At 51.0% G+C, this 16,130-nt stretch overlaps 5 protein-coding genes across 5 annotated transcripts; 2 read left to right on the forward strand and 3 right to left on the reverse strand.

Annotated features, from left to right (window-relative positions):
- Positions 1-807: 807 nt before the first annotated feature.
- B0T23DRAFT_326301 (uncharacterized protein) lies at positions 808-1,933 on the forward strand (the record flags this gene model as incomplete). Its single annotated transcript, XM_062835554.1, has 2 exons — positions 808-913; positions 978-1,933. The coding sequence occupies 2 exons, from the start codon at positions 808-810 to the stop codon at positions 1,931-1,933; spliced, it is 1,062 nt and encodes a 353-aa protein (XP_062688828.1).
- Positions 1,934-4,336: 2,403 nt separating this feature from the next.
- On the reverse strand, positions 4,337-6,081 carry B0T23DRAFT_245056 (uncharacterized protein). The gene is made up of 2 exons (XM_062834105.1): positions 5,657-6,081; positions 4,337-5,581 (listed from the first exon to the last, which is right to left on the reverse strand). The coding sequence occupies exons 1-2, from the start codon at positions 5,955-5,957 to the stop codon at positions 4,587-4,589; spliced, it is 1,296 nt and encodes a 431-aa protein (XP_062688829.1). The 5' UTR covers positions 5,958-6,081; the 3' UTR covers positions 4,337-4,586.
- Positions 6,082-7,352: 1,271 nt separating this feature from the next.
- B0T23DRAFT_399629 (uncharacterized protein) lies at positions 7,353-10,221 on the reverse strand (the record flags this gene model as incomplete). Its single annotated transcript, XM_062838436.1, has 6 exons — positions 7,353-7,474; positions 7,542-7,740; positions 7,791-8,144; positions 8,195-8,644; positions 8,733-8,771; positions 8,863-10,221. 6 exons carry the CDS (start codon positions 10,219-10,221, stop codon positions 7,353-7,355), a joined length of 2,523 nt encoding a protein of 840 aa, XP_062688830.1.
- Positions 10,222-11,704: 1,483 nt separating this feature from the next.
- Positions 11,705-14,158, forward strand: B0T23DRAFT_408131 (uncharacterized protein; the record flags this gene model as incomplete). The annotated part of the gene is made up of 3 exons (XM_062839265.1): positions 11,705-11,890; positions 12,031-12,368; positions 13,114-14,158. The coding sequence occupies 3 exons, from the start codon at positions 11,705-11,707 to the stop codon at positions 14,156-14,158; spliced, it is 1,569 nt and encodes a 522-aa protein (XP_062688831.1).
- A 68-nt stretch (positions 14,159-14,226) lies between these two features.
- On the reverse strand, positions 14,227-15,834 carry B0T23DRAFT_245231 (pectin lyase fold/virulence factor). Its single transcript, XM_062834106.1, has 2 exons — positions 14,686-15,834; positions 14,227-14,625 (listed from the first exon to the last, which is right to left on the reverse strand). The coding sequence occupies exons 1-2, from the start codon at positions 15,733-15,735 to the stop codon at positions 14,296-14,298; spliced, it is 1,380 nt and encodes a 459-aa protein (XP_062688832.1). The 5' UTR covers positions 15,736-15,834; the 3' UTR covers positions 14,227-14,295.
- Between the last annotated feature and the right edge of the window lie 296 nt (positions 15,835-16,130).

Genomic DNA, 16,130 nt, shown 5'->3' on the forward strand with positions numbered 1-16,130 from the left:
GAAGCTTGGTCCGTCCGGGCGAGTCAAAGAGGAGCCTAGAGTTGCCGTTCTTGCCTTTCCCCGAGGTGCCCCATTGAGCTTTCTTCCTCCCCTTGTCCACTCAGGTCGAACACTGCCCGTCCATCCACTTCCAATGCCACCACTTCTGCAACCCCCATTTTGCAACCCCCATCACCACCCTTGTCGCCGGTCCTCTCTGAGGCTCATCAGGATTCCCTCTCACCTACCGAGGCTGCAACTAAACCCTTTTGACTCTGGCGTGACCGGTGTCGCCGATCCTCGCCGAGAGAAAATGCCAGCATGGCTTCGGTCTAGGGTCCTCCCGTATACTATACCACAATCAGATGCTCCGTACGAGTTCTATAGTCCAGGTATCTGCATCTACGTGCTGCTCTATACCCAGACCTACACTACCTCTAACGCAATGCGAATGCCACCCAAGTCGGTGTTTGACGTCGCATCGGACTCTCTGCTATCAACCCAGTCAATGTTTATCACGTCCTAGCTGATCACCCCCGTGAGAATGAAGATGCGGGGGCTTAAGTCTTACACAGTATCAACCCCATCCAGGTGCCATCAAGATCCAAGTAAAGCACCGTGACATCCCTCACTGTGATATACACGCGGGGGCTGGATCAGAATATATATCAACCAGAGACCCGCCCTCATCACTGATGATCTCTTCGTCGACATTCAAGGCACTTTCCGCAATCTACACCCTACTCTGACCTACTTCACCTTACTTGTACCAGCTATCAAAGCCTTCTTCTCGGCAAAAAGCACAAGATGGAACAATCAACCGACAAGATGACAATAGAGACAACCTCCACCGTCGAAAAGACACCGTCCCCGAAGCCGGCGGTGAACGACAGGAGAAAGCTCCAAAACCGCATTGCCCAGCGCAGATTTCGGCGTACGTACTTGCCTCGTTGATCAAGACTACCAGGCGAAGCATGAAAGCTAACAAATCTTTACAGAAAAGAAGGCAATGGAGGCTAGGGCTGCCAGCTTACAAGCAGAGGGCATCTGGCACGAGTACTTCAACCTCCATCCACAATATGCCGGTAACTACGAAGTACCATACCTGGGACCATCTGTGCCCACCAGCCCAACCGATGTTCCACAACAAGCATGGCAACCAACTATCGAATATCAGATTGGTGCGTGGGACAACCAGCTCTTCGGCAGCGACAATTTTTGCCTGAGCAACTCCCCAGCCGATATCGTCGCTCCCATGTCTCCTCCCAACAGCTCAGCTTCATCATCTGTATCACCTGACGGTTCGGTCTATGGTGGGGAGGCACCCAACAAGACATCCTACTTTCCACTCCGGGATCAAGAGGGCTATCCATTTTCCATGCAACCAAATCAACTTTTCTGCGACGGCATGTTCTCTGGCGCGGCTCCTTTGGACATCAACGGCTCGATTTCCAGCACTTCACATCACGGTCTTTCTAACGACGCCCCCCTTGAAGAAAACACAGACACTCAGCTCCAAGATCAGGTGGCGACAAAATGGAATGTGCATAAGCCAGCCCAGTCCACCAGCTCATGCACCTGGACCTCCAGTGATGGCGAACCATGGGAGCCGTTACTACACACAGCAGCCAAGAATGGCAACTGTGGCATCATCCTCATGCTGCTTGATCATAATGTCGACGTCAACGAGCGCAACAGCAGCGGCATGACAGCGCTTCATGTAGCCATTGAGAATTCTCAGGAGGATGTCATCATGCTACTGCTTCAGAGAGGTGTCGACGTTAACGTGGAGGACAACAGTCACCGGACTGCCCTCTCCATGGCCGTCAGCAACAATAGCGAGTCTGGTGTTCGGTTATGTCTGATGCATGGAGCCGATCTGAAGCTGGCCAAGGCTTCTTCCTTTGGCGGTAGCCTAGGAAACCATAGTGGTGGAGTTACGGTGGATGTATGATGCGAAATCAGAAGAAGAATGGGCATTGAAACACCATAGACGAAACCAGATATTGATACGAGATTCAATCGAAACATGTTTCCTCCTACGTCTACAGTTTGTCGAAACGTGCCGCGGGGATGCAGTCGACATGTAACGAGCCTCACTCGGCTGTGGCGCTTTCAGGTCCTGACTGGTGTTCCTTTTCACTAGGTCAGACACCGGCTGAGAGCATTCCTAATGCTGCGCGGTCCCTTTGCAAGAGGCTCTACCTATTGCAATCACGTGTGCCTAATATGTGTAACACGAATGTAGCACGGCACACACACAGAGAGAGAAGACTGTATGTATGAGTATCAGGGAACTCCTTCCAAGTTATGCTCCGAACGCATAACCTAGTATCGATACAAAGGATGACCTGCTCATATACTCCCCTGACTTTGATCCCGAAGGAGGCACAAACTCGCTCGACGTCCTCGAGTCCCGACGGAAACAGTGAAGGGGAATGACAAGCCCAAATCTTTGCGCCCACCATCCCCACGCATCCCGGAGTGATACCAAAAAGACCTCACATCATGAAACTCGAGATAGCGCAAGACGCCAATACGACCTGAAGGGTTACATTGCCGCGCCGGTACCGCCCAGTTTCCACGGCACCTCCCCTCCCTCCCTCCCTCCCTCCCTCCTCCTCCCACTTTTCCCGCCCTGTGTCTCGATGCTACCTTACGGCATCCTGTTTCGAACCTTCTCTCGGGCTTCTTTTTTCCATTTCGTACTAATCATTTTCCCCGAGTCCACTTCAATGGCGCCCGAGACTTTTGTAAATGTCTTGCTCGCTACTAGGCGGCTACTGTTTGGCCTGTGTTCCACCTCACGATGCCACCTCGCGGGTGACAGGGACCTTTGATCAGGATTGGAGTGGTGCGGATGCATCGCTGACTGACTGAAGTGGATACCGAATACACGCTCAGAGACACTCCTTCTGCCCGACTCCGCGGAGAAGAGGTTGGAAAGGTAAATTAAGTGGTTGTCAGATGTTGAAAGAGGACATTGTGATGATAGTGAACAGTCTTTGTAAATCGAACAGGAAGCGGTGGTATCAAAGAGCTGACGAGAAGGATGGGTGATTGTAGCAGTCATCAATGACCCAATAAGCAAGACACAATCGTGCTCTGAATGGTGTCCAGCATAATGCGAGAGGTCGGACATTGAACGCTTAGAGACATGAGAGATCTCGCACTTACAAGTGTTTACAAATACTTGTTTACCAACCGCAGTCTAGCGATTACCTGTACAGTACTCGAAGGATCGTAAGTCCAGACACATCCTTCTTCTCCGTCACGAACACCCAATTTAGCGACATATCCTATCAAAACCCCACAGCCCCAATTGCCAAAACATGGCCAAGCAAATAGACAACATGCTGCAGCAAATACGACTGAGCCAAGTTCGGAATCGACAAGGGCCAATACCTATGCAAGTTCGAGACCAGGCCCGTCGGTGTTGACAGAATATCCAAATTACCCAGAATGTTTGAGGAGGAAAGTGAAACATGGAGGTACTCTGGGTACACTGCTTGCGCATCAACCGCATCTACACTATCTCCGTCAGCGCGCCGTTAAGCTTTGATTATCATATGCGTGATAGAGGTATCATTGATAGGCGCCAGCTCACGTCAGACTCGCTGCCGAACAAAAGGAAGATACAGGGTACCTAGGTAGACATGGTAATTAGAACATTACTATTGGTGTGATTCCTTTCTGCAGAGATAGTGTACAAGCATACCTCTAGGGTACTGTAATTAACAGGAGGCTTTGTCGATCATTCCTGAGAACGTGGGGGGACCACATATCGAAGCAAGTACCGTGCACTGCAGTTGAAGGATACCTCTGCCGGGAATTCAAGTCCTTTGCCAACCACTCATACAATTTGCATGGACTGGATGGTATTTTTTCTCAAATTCTCGTGCGTAGAGCCGAGCCGCACTTTGACTTGAGCGCAGCTGCGGGCTCCCAAGGTCAGTCACAGTTTCCTTAAAAGAACGAAGCCCTACAGTACCGAGTTTTCACAGCAAGTGCGAACCTGGCTTCCTTACACTCCTCCTGCCACTGCATCATTTAGGTCAAGGTGTCTCTTTCCTCAACAGCCCTTATCAATGCAGTGATATTTGCTAGGTAGTGACGCGGCGTATGCAGCAACAATCTTTCCTTCCTGCCCTCCTTATACCGTACTCGCTGACTTGACATGATTGTTTCAGTCCCAGCTGTCGCTGTCAGGTACGTGTAACACCGATACACTGACGGAACTGCATGACCCTTTCTACGGTGTCACTTAGCCAGAACACTGCATTGAAGGTCAATGTCATCATGTCAACGAAAGAAACGAGTGCTATGCTACCTCTAGGTCAGGTACGTACCTCCAGGTAGAGTAGGTACATTAGTAGGTGAAAAGAAAGGAAGTCTTGCGTCTTCAAAAGCTTACAGTCTCGAAATCAAAAAGCCACTCGGCCAGTCGAACCACAAAAGTATGCTGAAACCAGAATACTTCCAGAAAGTACCTCCGTTACAAGCAGACTGAACCAACAAAAAGCCAAACATCCCCTCAAACAAACCGCCTACCCTCTTTCTCTACACACTCGTCAACTCGACGACCCAGAGTTCAGCGACTCCGTCACTCAAGCACAACTAGCCCTCTTGAAATCCACCCTCAACTCAGGCGGACTCTGCTCAATGTCCCACTTGGTCCCCACCTCCCTCCTCCACTCCTCCTTGTCCCACTCATACACCTCTCTCCCGACCTTGTCCAGCCCTTCCGAGTCGCTCCTCCACATCTTTTGCTCATTCCTCAACCACAGCCTCAGCATATGTCTCTTGTGGTGTTCGCCTTCATCCACGAAGCTGCTTCTAGCATGCAACATGGCAAAGTTGTTAAAGATCTGCATGTCCCCCTTTTGCAGCTGGATCTCGAGCGCGTGTTCCTTGGCCAGGAAATACACCATGTCGAGCGCCTCGGCTTGGACCTCGCTCATGGCTGGGACCAGGGGGTGGTGAGGCGAAAAGTGCGCGCCTGTGAGCGGGCGGCGGGAGAACTGGAAGCCTGGGCCATGATGTTCCTTTCTTCCATCGACGCTGGAAGAAGAAGAAAAGTTATACAGAAGCGGCCGCGTGTGATACTGGTTCTTGTAAAACTCGTCAAACGGCCAATCGTCCTGGGCCAAAACATGAATCACGTCCGGCCGCATGCGCGCAATCTCGTTGTAGATGGTGGCTGATGAGGCTAAATATGATTCACCGCCATACTTGGCCACGCCCAGAGCGTAGAGCGACAGGACGTCGCAGAGGTCAGTATGGAAGGGCTGGGCACGGTTGACGTAGGGCGAGTTGGGCATGCTGCCGTGCTGGGTGACGTCGCTTTCTTTGCGGACGGCTTGGATGTGGAGGATCATGCGCCCATCAAAGTCCTGCATCCCGCGGGTTTCGGCAATGTAGCTGGTGACGCCGAGGTAGAGCAGAATGTTGTCCGTGCTTGAGTACTTGTCTGGGTTGAGACCGCGGAGGACGACGAAGCCGCGGCCGTTATGGATGATGTCGGAGACTTCCTCGAGCTTGGGGCCTAGGTTGGGAAGGGGGAAGTTGCTCTTGGAAACATCGTCAGGGCCAAGGTCGAGAGCTATAGAAACGAGAAGCGTCAGCTAGGGGCTCGAATGCATCACCCGTACAAGATGGTGAAGTGATGATATCTTACTCTTGAAAAATTCCAGTGCGCTCTCAATCTCCAGAATGTCTTCTTGGCTGAGCTTGACCACGTAGTCGTCCTCCGACTTAAAGTCAGACCCAGACCAGACACGTTCAGATGTGATCTTTGCAGGCCATCCAGCAGGAAGGGTGGTGGGACGGTTTAGGTTCTGTGCTGCCAGGCGTTGTACACGTTTCTTGAAGACTTTGTAAGAGGGAATCCAGTCAATGTCTGGACGAATGATCGGGTTGGTGTCCTTCTGTGGAGGTGCCATATTGCAGGCGCGAGTGAACTGAAGGGGGCAGGCCATTGTGTGTGAGTAACTGAGTGTATCGAACACTTGGTTGGGTTCTGTAATATCAGAATGTAAAAAAAAATCAAAGTTCTGATGTTCTTAGAATGTTGAGTTGAAAGCCAGTGAAGCTGAAACGATGATGCTGAGTGCTGTATTCATCTTGACAAACTCGTCTATAACCTCACCTTTATATATCCAGACTCCTCAAGGCTTAAACTACCTTCAAGGCTCATCTCAAGGTTCACTTTGCTACCTAGAAGTTCTCGAAGCCGAATTTTCCGCAGAGCCTCAAGCTCGGTGCGTAAAGAAATCTCAATCATGTCGTCATCAGAGCCTCAAGTCCTCCCCCCGGACACCGAAAACCACATAGCCGCATCGAAGCAAGTGAGTCAACAAGGTCCTCAGCTCAGTGTGAACAGCTGAGGTTTCTATTTGCCAGGCTCAAAGAGCCGCATCGATAAGAATTGAACAGACATGATTGGCGACTTGAGCTTCAAACACCGAGAACTGAGTCTGAGCCTCATTTGCTCTCCACCTGGTTCTATGAGGTAGTCATAGGGCAGACCAATGATCGTCTTCGAGCAGAGCCTCAAACAACCAAGGGTTCGTCTTGAGCCGAACAACCGCATGCAGATAAGCATGGTTCTTCACACAAGTCCTACGTTGTGCAAATAGGGCTGACGGAACAGAGAAAGTCGCACTTGGGGTACGAAACGTAGATACCCCCTTGCGTGAAACACAAATAATTGACTGATTGACGGGTATCTGATTGAGCCAACCACGGGATATCATACCATGGCTCGTCTTGGACAAAAAAGTTGAGACCTTTGACATTATACTTTGGCTAGGTATACTCCTACTACGCATCCAAGCGTCTCTGTGCCACCTCTGATCTTGAATTCTAGGCAATTCCTGAATACCTAGAAATATCCAAATGGGACTCTAGCCGATGTCTTTTCGGAGTATTGTAATCCCCATCACAGCCTTGCAACGGTCCTTTATCTAATCTTGGCGAGGGATAGCGGACTGGTTTACCTAATCTTTTATTCGGTCTCATCTGTCTTGCCTCAGGCGAGCATGGGTCTTGAATAAGTGACTTGTGGTTTGTTTCACCCTTACCTCAGGCTGCCACCCCGACTCATAGGCTGCCATGCCGGCTGACTTTTGACCGCAGTCACCGAAATGAACGACACTAGTACGCATTGGAGTGGGGATATCATATTTCTAATGCTTTCATCACGATCTACACCATTCTTCAAGAAAAGAGTTACTTTTGAGCCGCCATGCGTGGGGTTACCGGGTGTTGTCTGTCCAGTTTCTGGTACTGGTGCTGAGAACAGAGTCCCCGTTGTATGCCACCATGACAGGAAAGCGCTGTCCTACCCCCACCCGAGAGTTTCGGTCACCCAGTCACTCGTACGGGTCCTTTACTTCGACAGGGGACGTGTCCCAGTCTTCGATGAATAGCTGATGATACCAATGCCCGTCAGTCTCGTATTCATGTTTGGAGGGGAGATTGCGAAGATCATGTTCTGTAGCGGAAAAGGTCAGTGTCACCGTGTTTCAAATTGCTCGATGAATCAGACATTCTAAACGTACCTCTCTTCTTGAATTCTTTTTGTATTCTCTGCATGAATTCAACTTCTTTGGGCCCAAGCTTGGCCATCGAAGAGACCTGGGACGCTTTCCAGTCAAGGCCCAGCGGTACAGACCCATTACACGCGTAGTGGAAACGCGAGAGGATGATCTTTGCAGTATGGAAAGCCTGCTCAAGGAACTTGGTGTTGGAGTATTTGGTCTGCCTCAATGTCAGCATACAGTCATATGTACTGATCATCTGTTACCGACCGGCATTGTGTGGGTCTCGGCATGCCGGACAGAGTGTGCCGCTAGCCTTTCGATGTGGGTGAGCATGATGAATGAGGCAAGAAAGGTTTCGAACCAAGTCTCAGGCTTTGCTGGAGAGATATTCCTCTCAAACAAGCGGATGAGCTTGCCTCGGAGATGATTCAAAACAGTCTGAATTATGACCTGATCCAGTTGAGTGTCCATCATTGGAGGAATTGGAATTTTGCCATGGAATTTGGTTCCAGGCAGATTCACGCGGGAAACACCGAGTTCATTGTTCTCCAGTAATTCCCATGGGTCTTCAATCATCCTACAAATAACCCAGAGATCAAGGGCCGTATCAACAAGTGAACACTGGTCCGGTTAGCAAAACTGGACAAGTGTATTTGGGGAAGAAAACTCACCTTTTTGGTTCTGGCGTATTCGATGGCCATGGATACAATATCCCAAGTCAGACTACCATTGCCCTTGAGCATGTGCAGGTAGTCTTGTTTGGACGAGTGGAAATACTTCAATATGTTAAGATGAACCTCGTCGTAATTGGTCAGACAAAAATGGGGCATTGGTATATTGTGCTTTCGTCCCGTCCTTCTGTCCGCCGTTGGCGTGTAAGACAGTTTGTCTCCCGGCAATGGCTCAAATTGGGAGGCGTACACCACCAAATGATGTTTGCCGATGTTCTGTGTGAGCTCCAGCCTAATGACGCCAACATCAGGTTTCGAGAAGTCTGTAAGCCTGAAAACCGTTTCTCGCTTAATGAAAAGTGGTTCATTGACCGCTGGGCCTGCAAAAGATTGCCTATTGTTAGCAAACATTTCAACTTGGATCGGCTTTGTTCGAGGATTTGGACATGCCTGCACGAAAGAACAGCATATCCGCTAATGTCGAAGTGAAGCAGGGCATTCGTAGAACTCCCTTGTATGTCTTCTGAGTCGCACATACACCACAGCTTTCAAAGGGACCTTTCTCGTGAAGGTCACACTGCGTTGAGATTAGTACATGGGTATGAATCAAAACGGTGATGAGGCTGCAACTTTACCCTTCTCTTATTCTCCTTACACCAATAACAAACCCCATTCTTTCTGGCCAACGCACTGGTTCTCTTCTGCTCTTCGGTTTTCCGAACCTTTTTGACGGGTTTCTCCCGAGGGTGAAAGACGAACTGGAAACCTTTGACTGTCCCTTCTTGATCTCTCATGACATCTTTTCTAACAATCTTGGCTGAACCGTCTTTATCATCATCGTCATAAGTCAGCCGCTTTTTGGAGGTCCTATCACCTATGTCGCTTCCAGCAGTGTACTGAACGAACTGAAAAGTCGCTGACTGGCTCTTGCATATGCGCTTCGGCAAGCTGGGCTCTGGGGTGGGCGGACCAGAATTACCAGTCGACTCAGGAGTGGTGGCACTTGTTGACAAAGACGGAGTTCGTGGGTCGTCTCTCAACTGTGGCGTACGTGATGTTGAGTACGGTATCAGACTTCCACATCCATCAAGAGGAGACTGGACCCCCACAGAGTGGTCGAACCCAATTGCCTCACGATCCACATCATGCCCGTCATACCCGTCGCAAGGCTGTGTCACCCAGTTGTAGAGATCCTCTTGAGGATCGAGCCACTGATTCACTGCATCTGTCAACTCATCAACGTACTCCTGGATGAGATGGCTTCCATTTTCTTGATCCGACCAACCACTATGTCCTGAGGCTCCAACAGGTTGGCATGGCTGGGACGATGCTACAGCATCTGCCAAGACCGGTGCATAGTTTATGCTTGATGACAAGTGGTTAAGGTTCAGATGAAAGGCGCCGTATGAATGCTGGTGCTGTCCAGGATTTGCACTGTTCAAGTTTGCTGTGGGTTGCTTCGCCCCGAAATTCCAGCTCTGAACTTTGTGATGACTCTCTGAAGTAGGCCATCGATAGCCTGGAGGCGCTGAATATAAGCCATTGTCTTCCCCGCTTCCGGAAGTCCCTCGAGGCAGGCTAGAGTAGGCATCAACGCCAATCATTTGGGGTGGATGGATGATTCCGCATGGTGATGATGCCAGTCCTGCATTGGGAGACGCATGACAGTCGAGAGCCTGATCAGATACGATGTCATGAGGCTCCGGATAAGCTTGGCTCGAGGGGTTGGGGAGTCTCGGTGCTGATGCCGGAGCAGGGAGTGGGATTAGATTCAAGAGAGCTGCCTGATGAGTCGGCCTCGGCCCAAGAATACGAGAAGAGGAAGGGTAAGCGGCGTCGGGTGAATGGTTGAAATCGATCCCTTCCCAATTCAAGTCTGACCAGAGACCAGGAGGAATGGGAAAAGAGACGGAAAAGAGGTCTGGGTTTGAGTCGTCATAAGGCTCTGCTGACCCCACGAGGGAATTTTCGAAGAAGGACGAATGGGGAAAGGGACCCAAATGGTCGGTGGGGGGTTGAAATGCCATCTTGTCCAACTTTGGGCAGGTGGCTGTTCCAGCTACATAGCGGTTATTGAATTAGCGTGGATAATATGGGACAAGGCTGCGGAACCTCAAGGAGGTGAACCGATGAGGAGGTTGGACTGCAATCGCCGTGTCAAAATGGTTGCAAGGTTGTGCATCGTGGAACACCCAACCGACATACCTGGACACTTCACTTCTTTATGATTCCCCCGGGGTCTTCGGTCCCAGCTTGTTATGTAGGCAAACGACAAGTTGGAGAGCCGATGCTTGAGTGTTGGAGGCTTAATGTGTTACCTAGGACTCCTTCCCGGACACTCTTGAAGATTCGACGTGAATGCCCGGTTTCCCAAGAGGCACATGGAAAGCGAGGGCGCCACGCGGAAAGTTGTGGCTCGTCTCGTCATCCCCCCCCAGCCAGGCTTCTCGCCCGTCATCGCGGTACCTATGATAGGTACTCGGCACATCCATATCATATTAGGAAATTCCTGCTCGCCGCAGTTCCTGTCTGGGTATGGTCTCATGCAGGATCCGCCTTACGGTCTCGATGGAACTGGGCAGTTCGGGATGGTGTTGTCGTTCTCAGGTTGGAGGGGTTGAGTTGCCCGGATTGGTTCGTTGAAATGTTACAGTGCATGTCACATACCCTGGGCTGAACTGCAGAAAGTTTCATGAAGGTGGGTGGCAGCCGTCAGCGGTTGGTAGCGGCTGCTTCTTTGACAATTTCCTGCTGAGGCGTTATCCACTTACAGCAAAATGTGGCTTTGACTCCGGAATATGGCCATGAGAGCGAATATTTCTTGTACAGCTCCACAATCACCCAATCACATCACCGAATTCCATCTCATCTTCCCGTCGGTTTCTCAACCTTCAATTACTTAGGTCATTGTGGGCGGCTGAGGCTGAACTCCTCACCAAAGTACTATGACATATCGGTCAGCCATGTTGTCGTCGGATGTCTGAAGTTTTCAATACTAAAACACGTCCACCTTCTTTGACATGCATTTCCGTTTGTAACTACCATCAACCATTGCCTCGGCCTGTTCACCGAGTCACCGAAACGCTTCAATCTGGAATCCAAGGTAATCTTGACACGGCAATGTCCACGACTAAATGCGTTTGCCGTTCGTTGGACAAGTTACACCGCCCAAACGATCCAGTCGAGGCTGCCCCGCATACTTGCATAAGAAAAGGTGCGACGGCAAGCGATTCTCAACAAAGCTCAACAGAATAGGCGGAATGCCTGGCTGATCTGTTCGTCACAATCATCGGTCAGGCTGTCAGCCAAAAAATGTCAGCCAGTGGGAGGTAATAAGGCTCGCTCACTGTCCCTCTTTCCCCACGCTGGACTTTTGGGTCGGATATGGTAGTAGTTGCCCAGTGGGAGCCTCAACTATTCTTCAAACGATCACTACTCAAAAGAACTGTCATGATCAGGCTTGGACTCCCGTCAGACGTTGATGCCATCACCAATGTCATCATCAAGACAATGCCCCTCGACCCGCAATGGGACTACCGTTTCCCTCTGCGGAAAGAATTTCCCGAGGACCACTACAAGTACACGCGCATGTTATTCAAATACTTCTTAGACCCTTCGTTTGATGACTGGACGGTCATGGTGATTGAAGACGTTGACCCCGCCGGCAGCGAGAAGCTCAAGATCGCCTCCATTAGCGTATGGGATGTCTCGTATCTGAACAAACGCAAAGATGGACCACACTATGTCCCCCAGGACCGCAAGTATTCATCCAAGCCCACCTAAACCGTCAGCTTTGCACTAACCGCTTGGAAATAGCTAACCGTGAGGTTGACAAGCGAGGAGGCAGCACACGTAGAGATGCCAACCAGCAACACTTCAACGCCTTCCACAATGGTCAGGCTAAGGCCTACAAGAAGTACTTTGGGGACATTGGGCCGGAGCAGCTTCATCTCCAGATCCTGGCAACCTTACCAGACTTCCAGAGACGCGGCCACGCGACTACGCTTTGCAGATGGGGAATGGACGTCATTCGCAGAGAGTCCTTGAAGGACATCTCGGTCATGGCGAGCCCTATGGGATATCACCTGTACACACGGCTGGGATTCGATCACCTTGCTACCGTCATCATTCAGGTCCTCGGAGAAGATGAGAAACTTACTCTTCAAGCGATGAAGTATGCCTCTATCGTGGATGGGAAAATTGGCAAATCTGTAGCTGCTCATCCGGTTATAGCCGCTAAAGTGTAAAGCGAGGGCTTGAGCCGTCTTACTAGAGACAAGCTGCAAGGCTGGTGTTGGTTTCACACAAAGTATGGTAGCGATGACTTATTTCTAATGTTTTCCTCACTTTCCCAGCCAAATCGCTCTGAAATCCCAAATTAATACCGCAAACCTTGACTACAGTGAACCCGCTTTGACTGTGATAAAGTTAAAGTCACTACTAGAAAAACGGCACAGACGGCTGATTGAAATCCCAACACAAAAGAACTCATATTAGAATTGCTGAACAAGTGGAATATCGACATGACTTTCTTATTGAGGTCAGAAAGAAGCGGCCACCTGGAATGACAATTCAAACAAGGGCTGAAACTCATAGAAACGGACCTTTCCCGTGGCAGGAAGGAAGCAAGCGTCCAGGTACGATGTTCTAACTATAGATCGCGACTTCTTTGTCTAACTGTTTTGGTTCAACCAGGGGGAGGGCGGTACTATATTGATGCTTTCTTCGTTAAGATCCGGAGACTTTCACTTCGCCATCTGTTCTTCATCGTCCATTTCCTCTCTCTCCACCTCAAACTGTCATCGGATTCATCTGGCTTCAACATTTCCTATTTAGAACGCTACTTCACAGGTCTTGAATGGTGCACAACCTAGGAACAAGCATTCCCAACCAAGATCAAACCTAGAATCACTGCTTAGAATCATTCATCCTCTCTCTCTTTCTACTCTCATAGGTGCAATGGAACATGGGTGGAATTACATCTTGCTCTTCGTCTTCTCCCTCATCCTCATCCTCGCCAACGCAGCCTCGGTCCACAGCGCCAACACCCGTCGCCAACTAGTAGCCGCCATCGAACCCAACACCGTCCTCGTCGAGCCCCACGACCAGGGCCATCTTGCCCCAGCAATGCCCTTCCTCGAACCATTTACAGCCACAACAGCTCCAGCAACAACAGCAACAACAGCAACAGAAACAAACAAAATAGAAGCAGTATACCTCCCCCCCTCCACCTTCCCCCCCGAAGCATCCTGCATGATGGCCATCTGGTCTCTCATAGTCGACATCCCCACCCCCGGCCCTGCTCTCTCGGCCGCCCTCCACCAAGCCAAAGACACCCTGGCCCCTTCGGCCATGGCAAGCCCTCAATGCACCATCACGCTTCCCGCCACGTTGTCAAGCGAGTACGGGGTGTACACATCCAGAGTGAGTAGCTGGGTGAGCAAACACAGCAAGGAGCTGGATACGTTGGATAGTGTTTGTGCGGAGACGTCGCGAGATACGGGGACGGGGCCGGGGTGTACGGCGCCGGTTGCGGTTTTTACTGGTGAAACTTCTGTTGGTACTATTTCTACCGGTGCCACTTCTACCAGTGCCACTTCTACTGGTGCTAGTTCTATTGGTGCTACTTCTACTGTTACTACTTCTACTGGTAGTACTTCTACTGGTACTAGTACGGCTGCGGGTGGCGGAAAAAGTAGCACTTCGAAGGCTACGGGGTCTAGTGCCGGGGTGATGACATCAACGAAGATGGGGACAGGGATGACAACGACGACGACGACGGTGGCTACTGTTACCAGTTCGGTGACGAGTTCGCTCACCGGGTCGGCGACAACTGTGGCGGGGGTGACGAGCTCGCAGTCTGTGTCGGGGCCGCAACAAGCGGGTAGTGCGGCGAGGATGACGGGTGTGGTGGCTGCTGCGATGGTGGTGGCTGGATTTTTGGCGGTTGTTGTTGCGCTGTGAAGAAACCAGACAGGATTGTATGACCATGGATCGGGGAAAAGACCACCGGAGGGTACGGCATTCTGTTGCATTATTGGCCCATACATGGCTGGAATAGTAATCAACAGGTTAGGTTTTCCTATATAAATACAAACTCTCTACAACCACGGCGTCGGCTTTGGCAGTGTCGCCATAGCAGTCGAGCACTTGTCCTTCAACGCGGCTTTCGCCTCCGGGCTGGTCGAGTTGACGCAAGGAACGCCAAGATCACCACTGATTCCATCGCAGATGACAACTGGCTCATCACCGCAGGGGCTAGTGACGTTGAAGTTCTTGAACTTGATGTTCTCGCACACGGCGTTGGGGCTGCAAGTCAGGCGAGCAACAGCGCGTCCGTACTTGCCCGAAGTATACCCGGAGAAGTTCTCGAAGTTCACGTTACTGATGTTGACCTGGGAGGGGTACGCGGAACAGGTAGTAGCGTTGATCTGGGTACTCTGTGTTAGTTTTTGACCTTTGTTTCTTTCTGTCAGAGAACAGAGACTTACATTAAAGTAGCAAGAGTCAAGAAAAGCACTGTACTCGTTATTGGCATTCCAGAAGTTGCGGAACGTGACGTTATCAATGAAGCCATAGCCGACATCAGGACCGGCCCATGACTTTAAACGAGCACCGTGCTGGCCGTTCAACATCCACAAGTTCTCGATAACCACATCCCGGATAAAGCTCTTCTCGCCGGAATACTGACCAATCGACCCCATCGACTGTCCGTGAGTGCCGTTGCAGTACATGGTGTTCACGTACAAATCCGTAGCATTAGATTTGGGGGAGAAGCAGTCGTCACCAATGTTAACCCAAGCACGCTCGACGCTAACGTGCTCGACATTGAGCGAGTCAAAGAAGTCCGAGTTCTTGGGAAGAGCGGTGGCGTTGTTGGACTCGGCCGTGCAGGCCACGTCCTTGAAGGAGATGTGCTTGGAAGTGACAAAGAAGGTGGTCCAGCAAGGCGAGTCCTTAAAGTGAATACCCTCGATCTCGATACCGGTAGTGTTCTCAGCATAGAACAGGATCGGACGCAGGTACGTGTTGCCGGGGTCGAGAATCTCCGAACCAGCGAATTCGTTCCACCACCGCTGACCGTTGCCATTGAGAACGCCGTTGCCGTAGATCTTGATGTTTCTACCACCCCATTTCCAAAACATGAGGCTGTTCTGGAAGGGATGGGCAAACGCGTTCTTCTGCCAATAGGCCGTGTCGTTTGTGAACCTGATTTCGCCCTCGAGGTGGACATGGACGTCGTTGAGGAAGGTTAGGTCGAGCGGCTTGCCAATGACAAAGGTTTTGTCCTCGGGCAGGTAGAGGGTGCCGCCGTTGTTGGCCTGTTTGAGACCGCGGAGGAAGTCGTCGGCAACGTCATCAGTGTCATTTTGCGAGGCCCGGATGGAGACTGTCTTCCGACAATGGCTGCTGCGCTTGACTGTGTAAGGATGTTTCTCCTTGAACTCGGAGAGGGAACGAGGGATGCCGGCGGGGAGCTCAGGGGCAGGGAATGCCGAGACGACGGCGGCCACGAGGGCTGCGAAGGCGAGGAACTTCATGGCGGCTCCAGAGAGGGAAGTTGCAGGCTGGATGGCGCGGTACCACTCGGTATCTTCAATAAGGACGGGGCCATTGGCCTATTATATAGTCGCCCCCTTCGCATGGTTGTCGCCCATCACACCGTTTCTTGCGATTCTCGACACCGATGAAAGCTCGAGTGACCGTCGATCCCACCTATCCCATTGTCCCGGTAGTATATGCACGGCCGACAAAGTGACGTTCGCATGGTTGTCGGCAACGGCTCCTTGGCCAGCCAGGTCGTAGTCGAGATAACATCAGTGCAACCATCGTGTATCGTTCTGACGGGTGCGTTGGGGAAAGGAAAACATCTCGATGCCATTGATGGAAATTGGGATGCCGTCCACCGGAGAAATCCACCTCCAATGGTTCCCCC

The sequence above is a fragment of the Neurospora hispaniola genome, assembly GCF_033458365.1.
Source record: "Neurospora hispaniola strain FGSC 10403 chromosome Unknown B0T23scaffold_9, whole genome shotgun sequence".
Lineage (NCBI taxonomy): Eukaryota > Fungi > Ascomycota > Sordariomycetes > Sordariales > Sordariaceae > Neurospora > Neurospora hispaniola.

Excerpts from the sequence above, each read along its gene's own strand:
- B0T23DRAFT_245231 (XM_062834106.1), bottom strand. The coding sequence starts at position 15,735 with ATGAAGTTCCTCGCCTTCGCAGCCCTCGTGGCCGCCGTCGTCTCGGCA. Across the intron at positions 14,626-14,685 it reads TTGACTCTTGCTACTTTAAT|ATCAACGCTACTACCTGTTC; the intron begins GTAAGTCTCTGT and ends CAGAGTACCCAG.
- B0T23DRAFT_245056 (XM_062834105.1), bottom strand. The coding sequence starts at position 5,957 with ATGGCCTGCCCCCTTCAGTTCACTCGCGCCTGCAATATGGCACCTCCA. Across the intron at positions 5,582-5,656 it reads CGCACTGGAATTTTTCAAGA|CTCTCGACCTTGGCCCTGAC; the intron begins GTAAGATATCAT and ends TCGTTTCTATAG.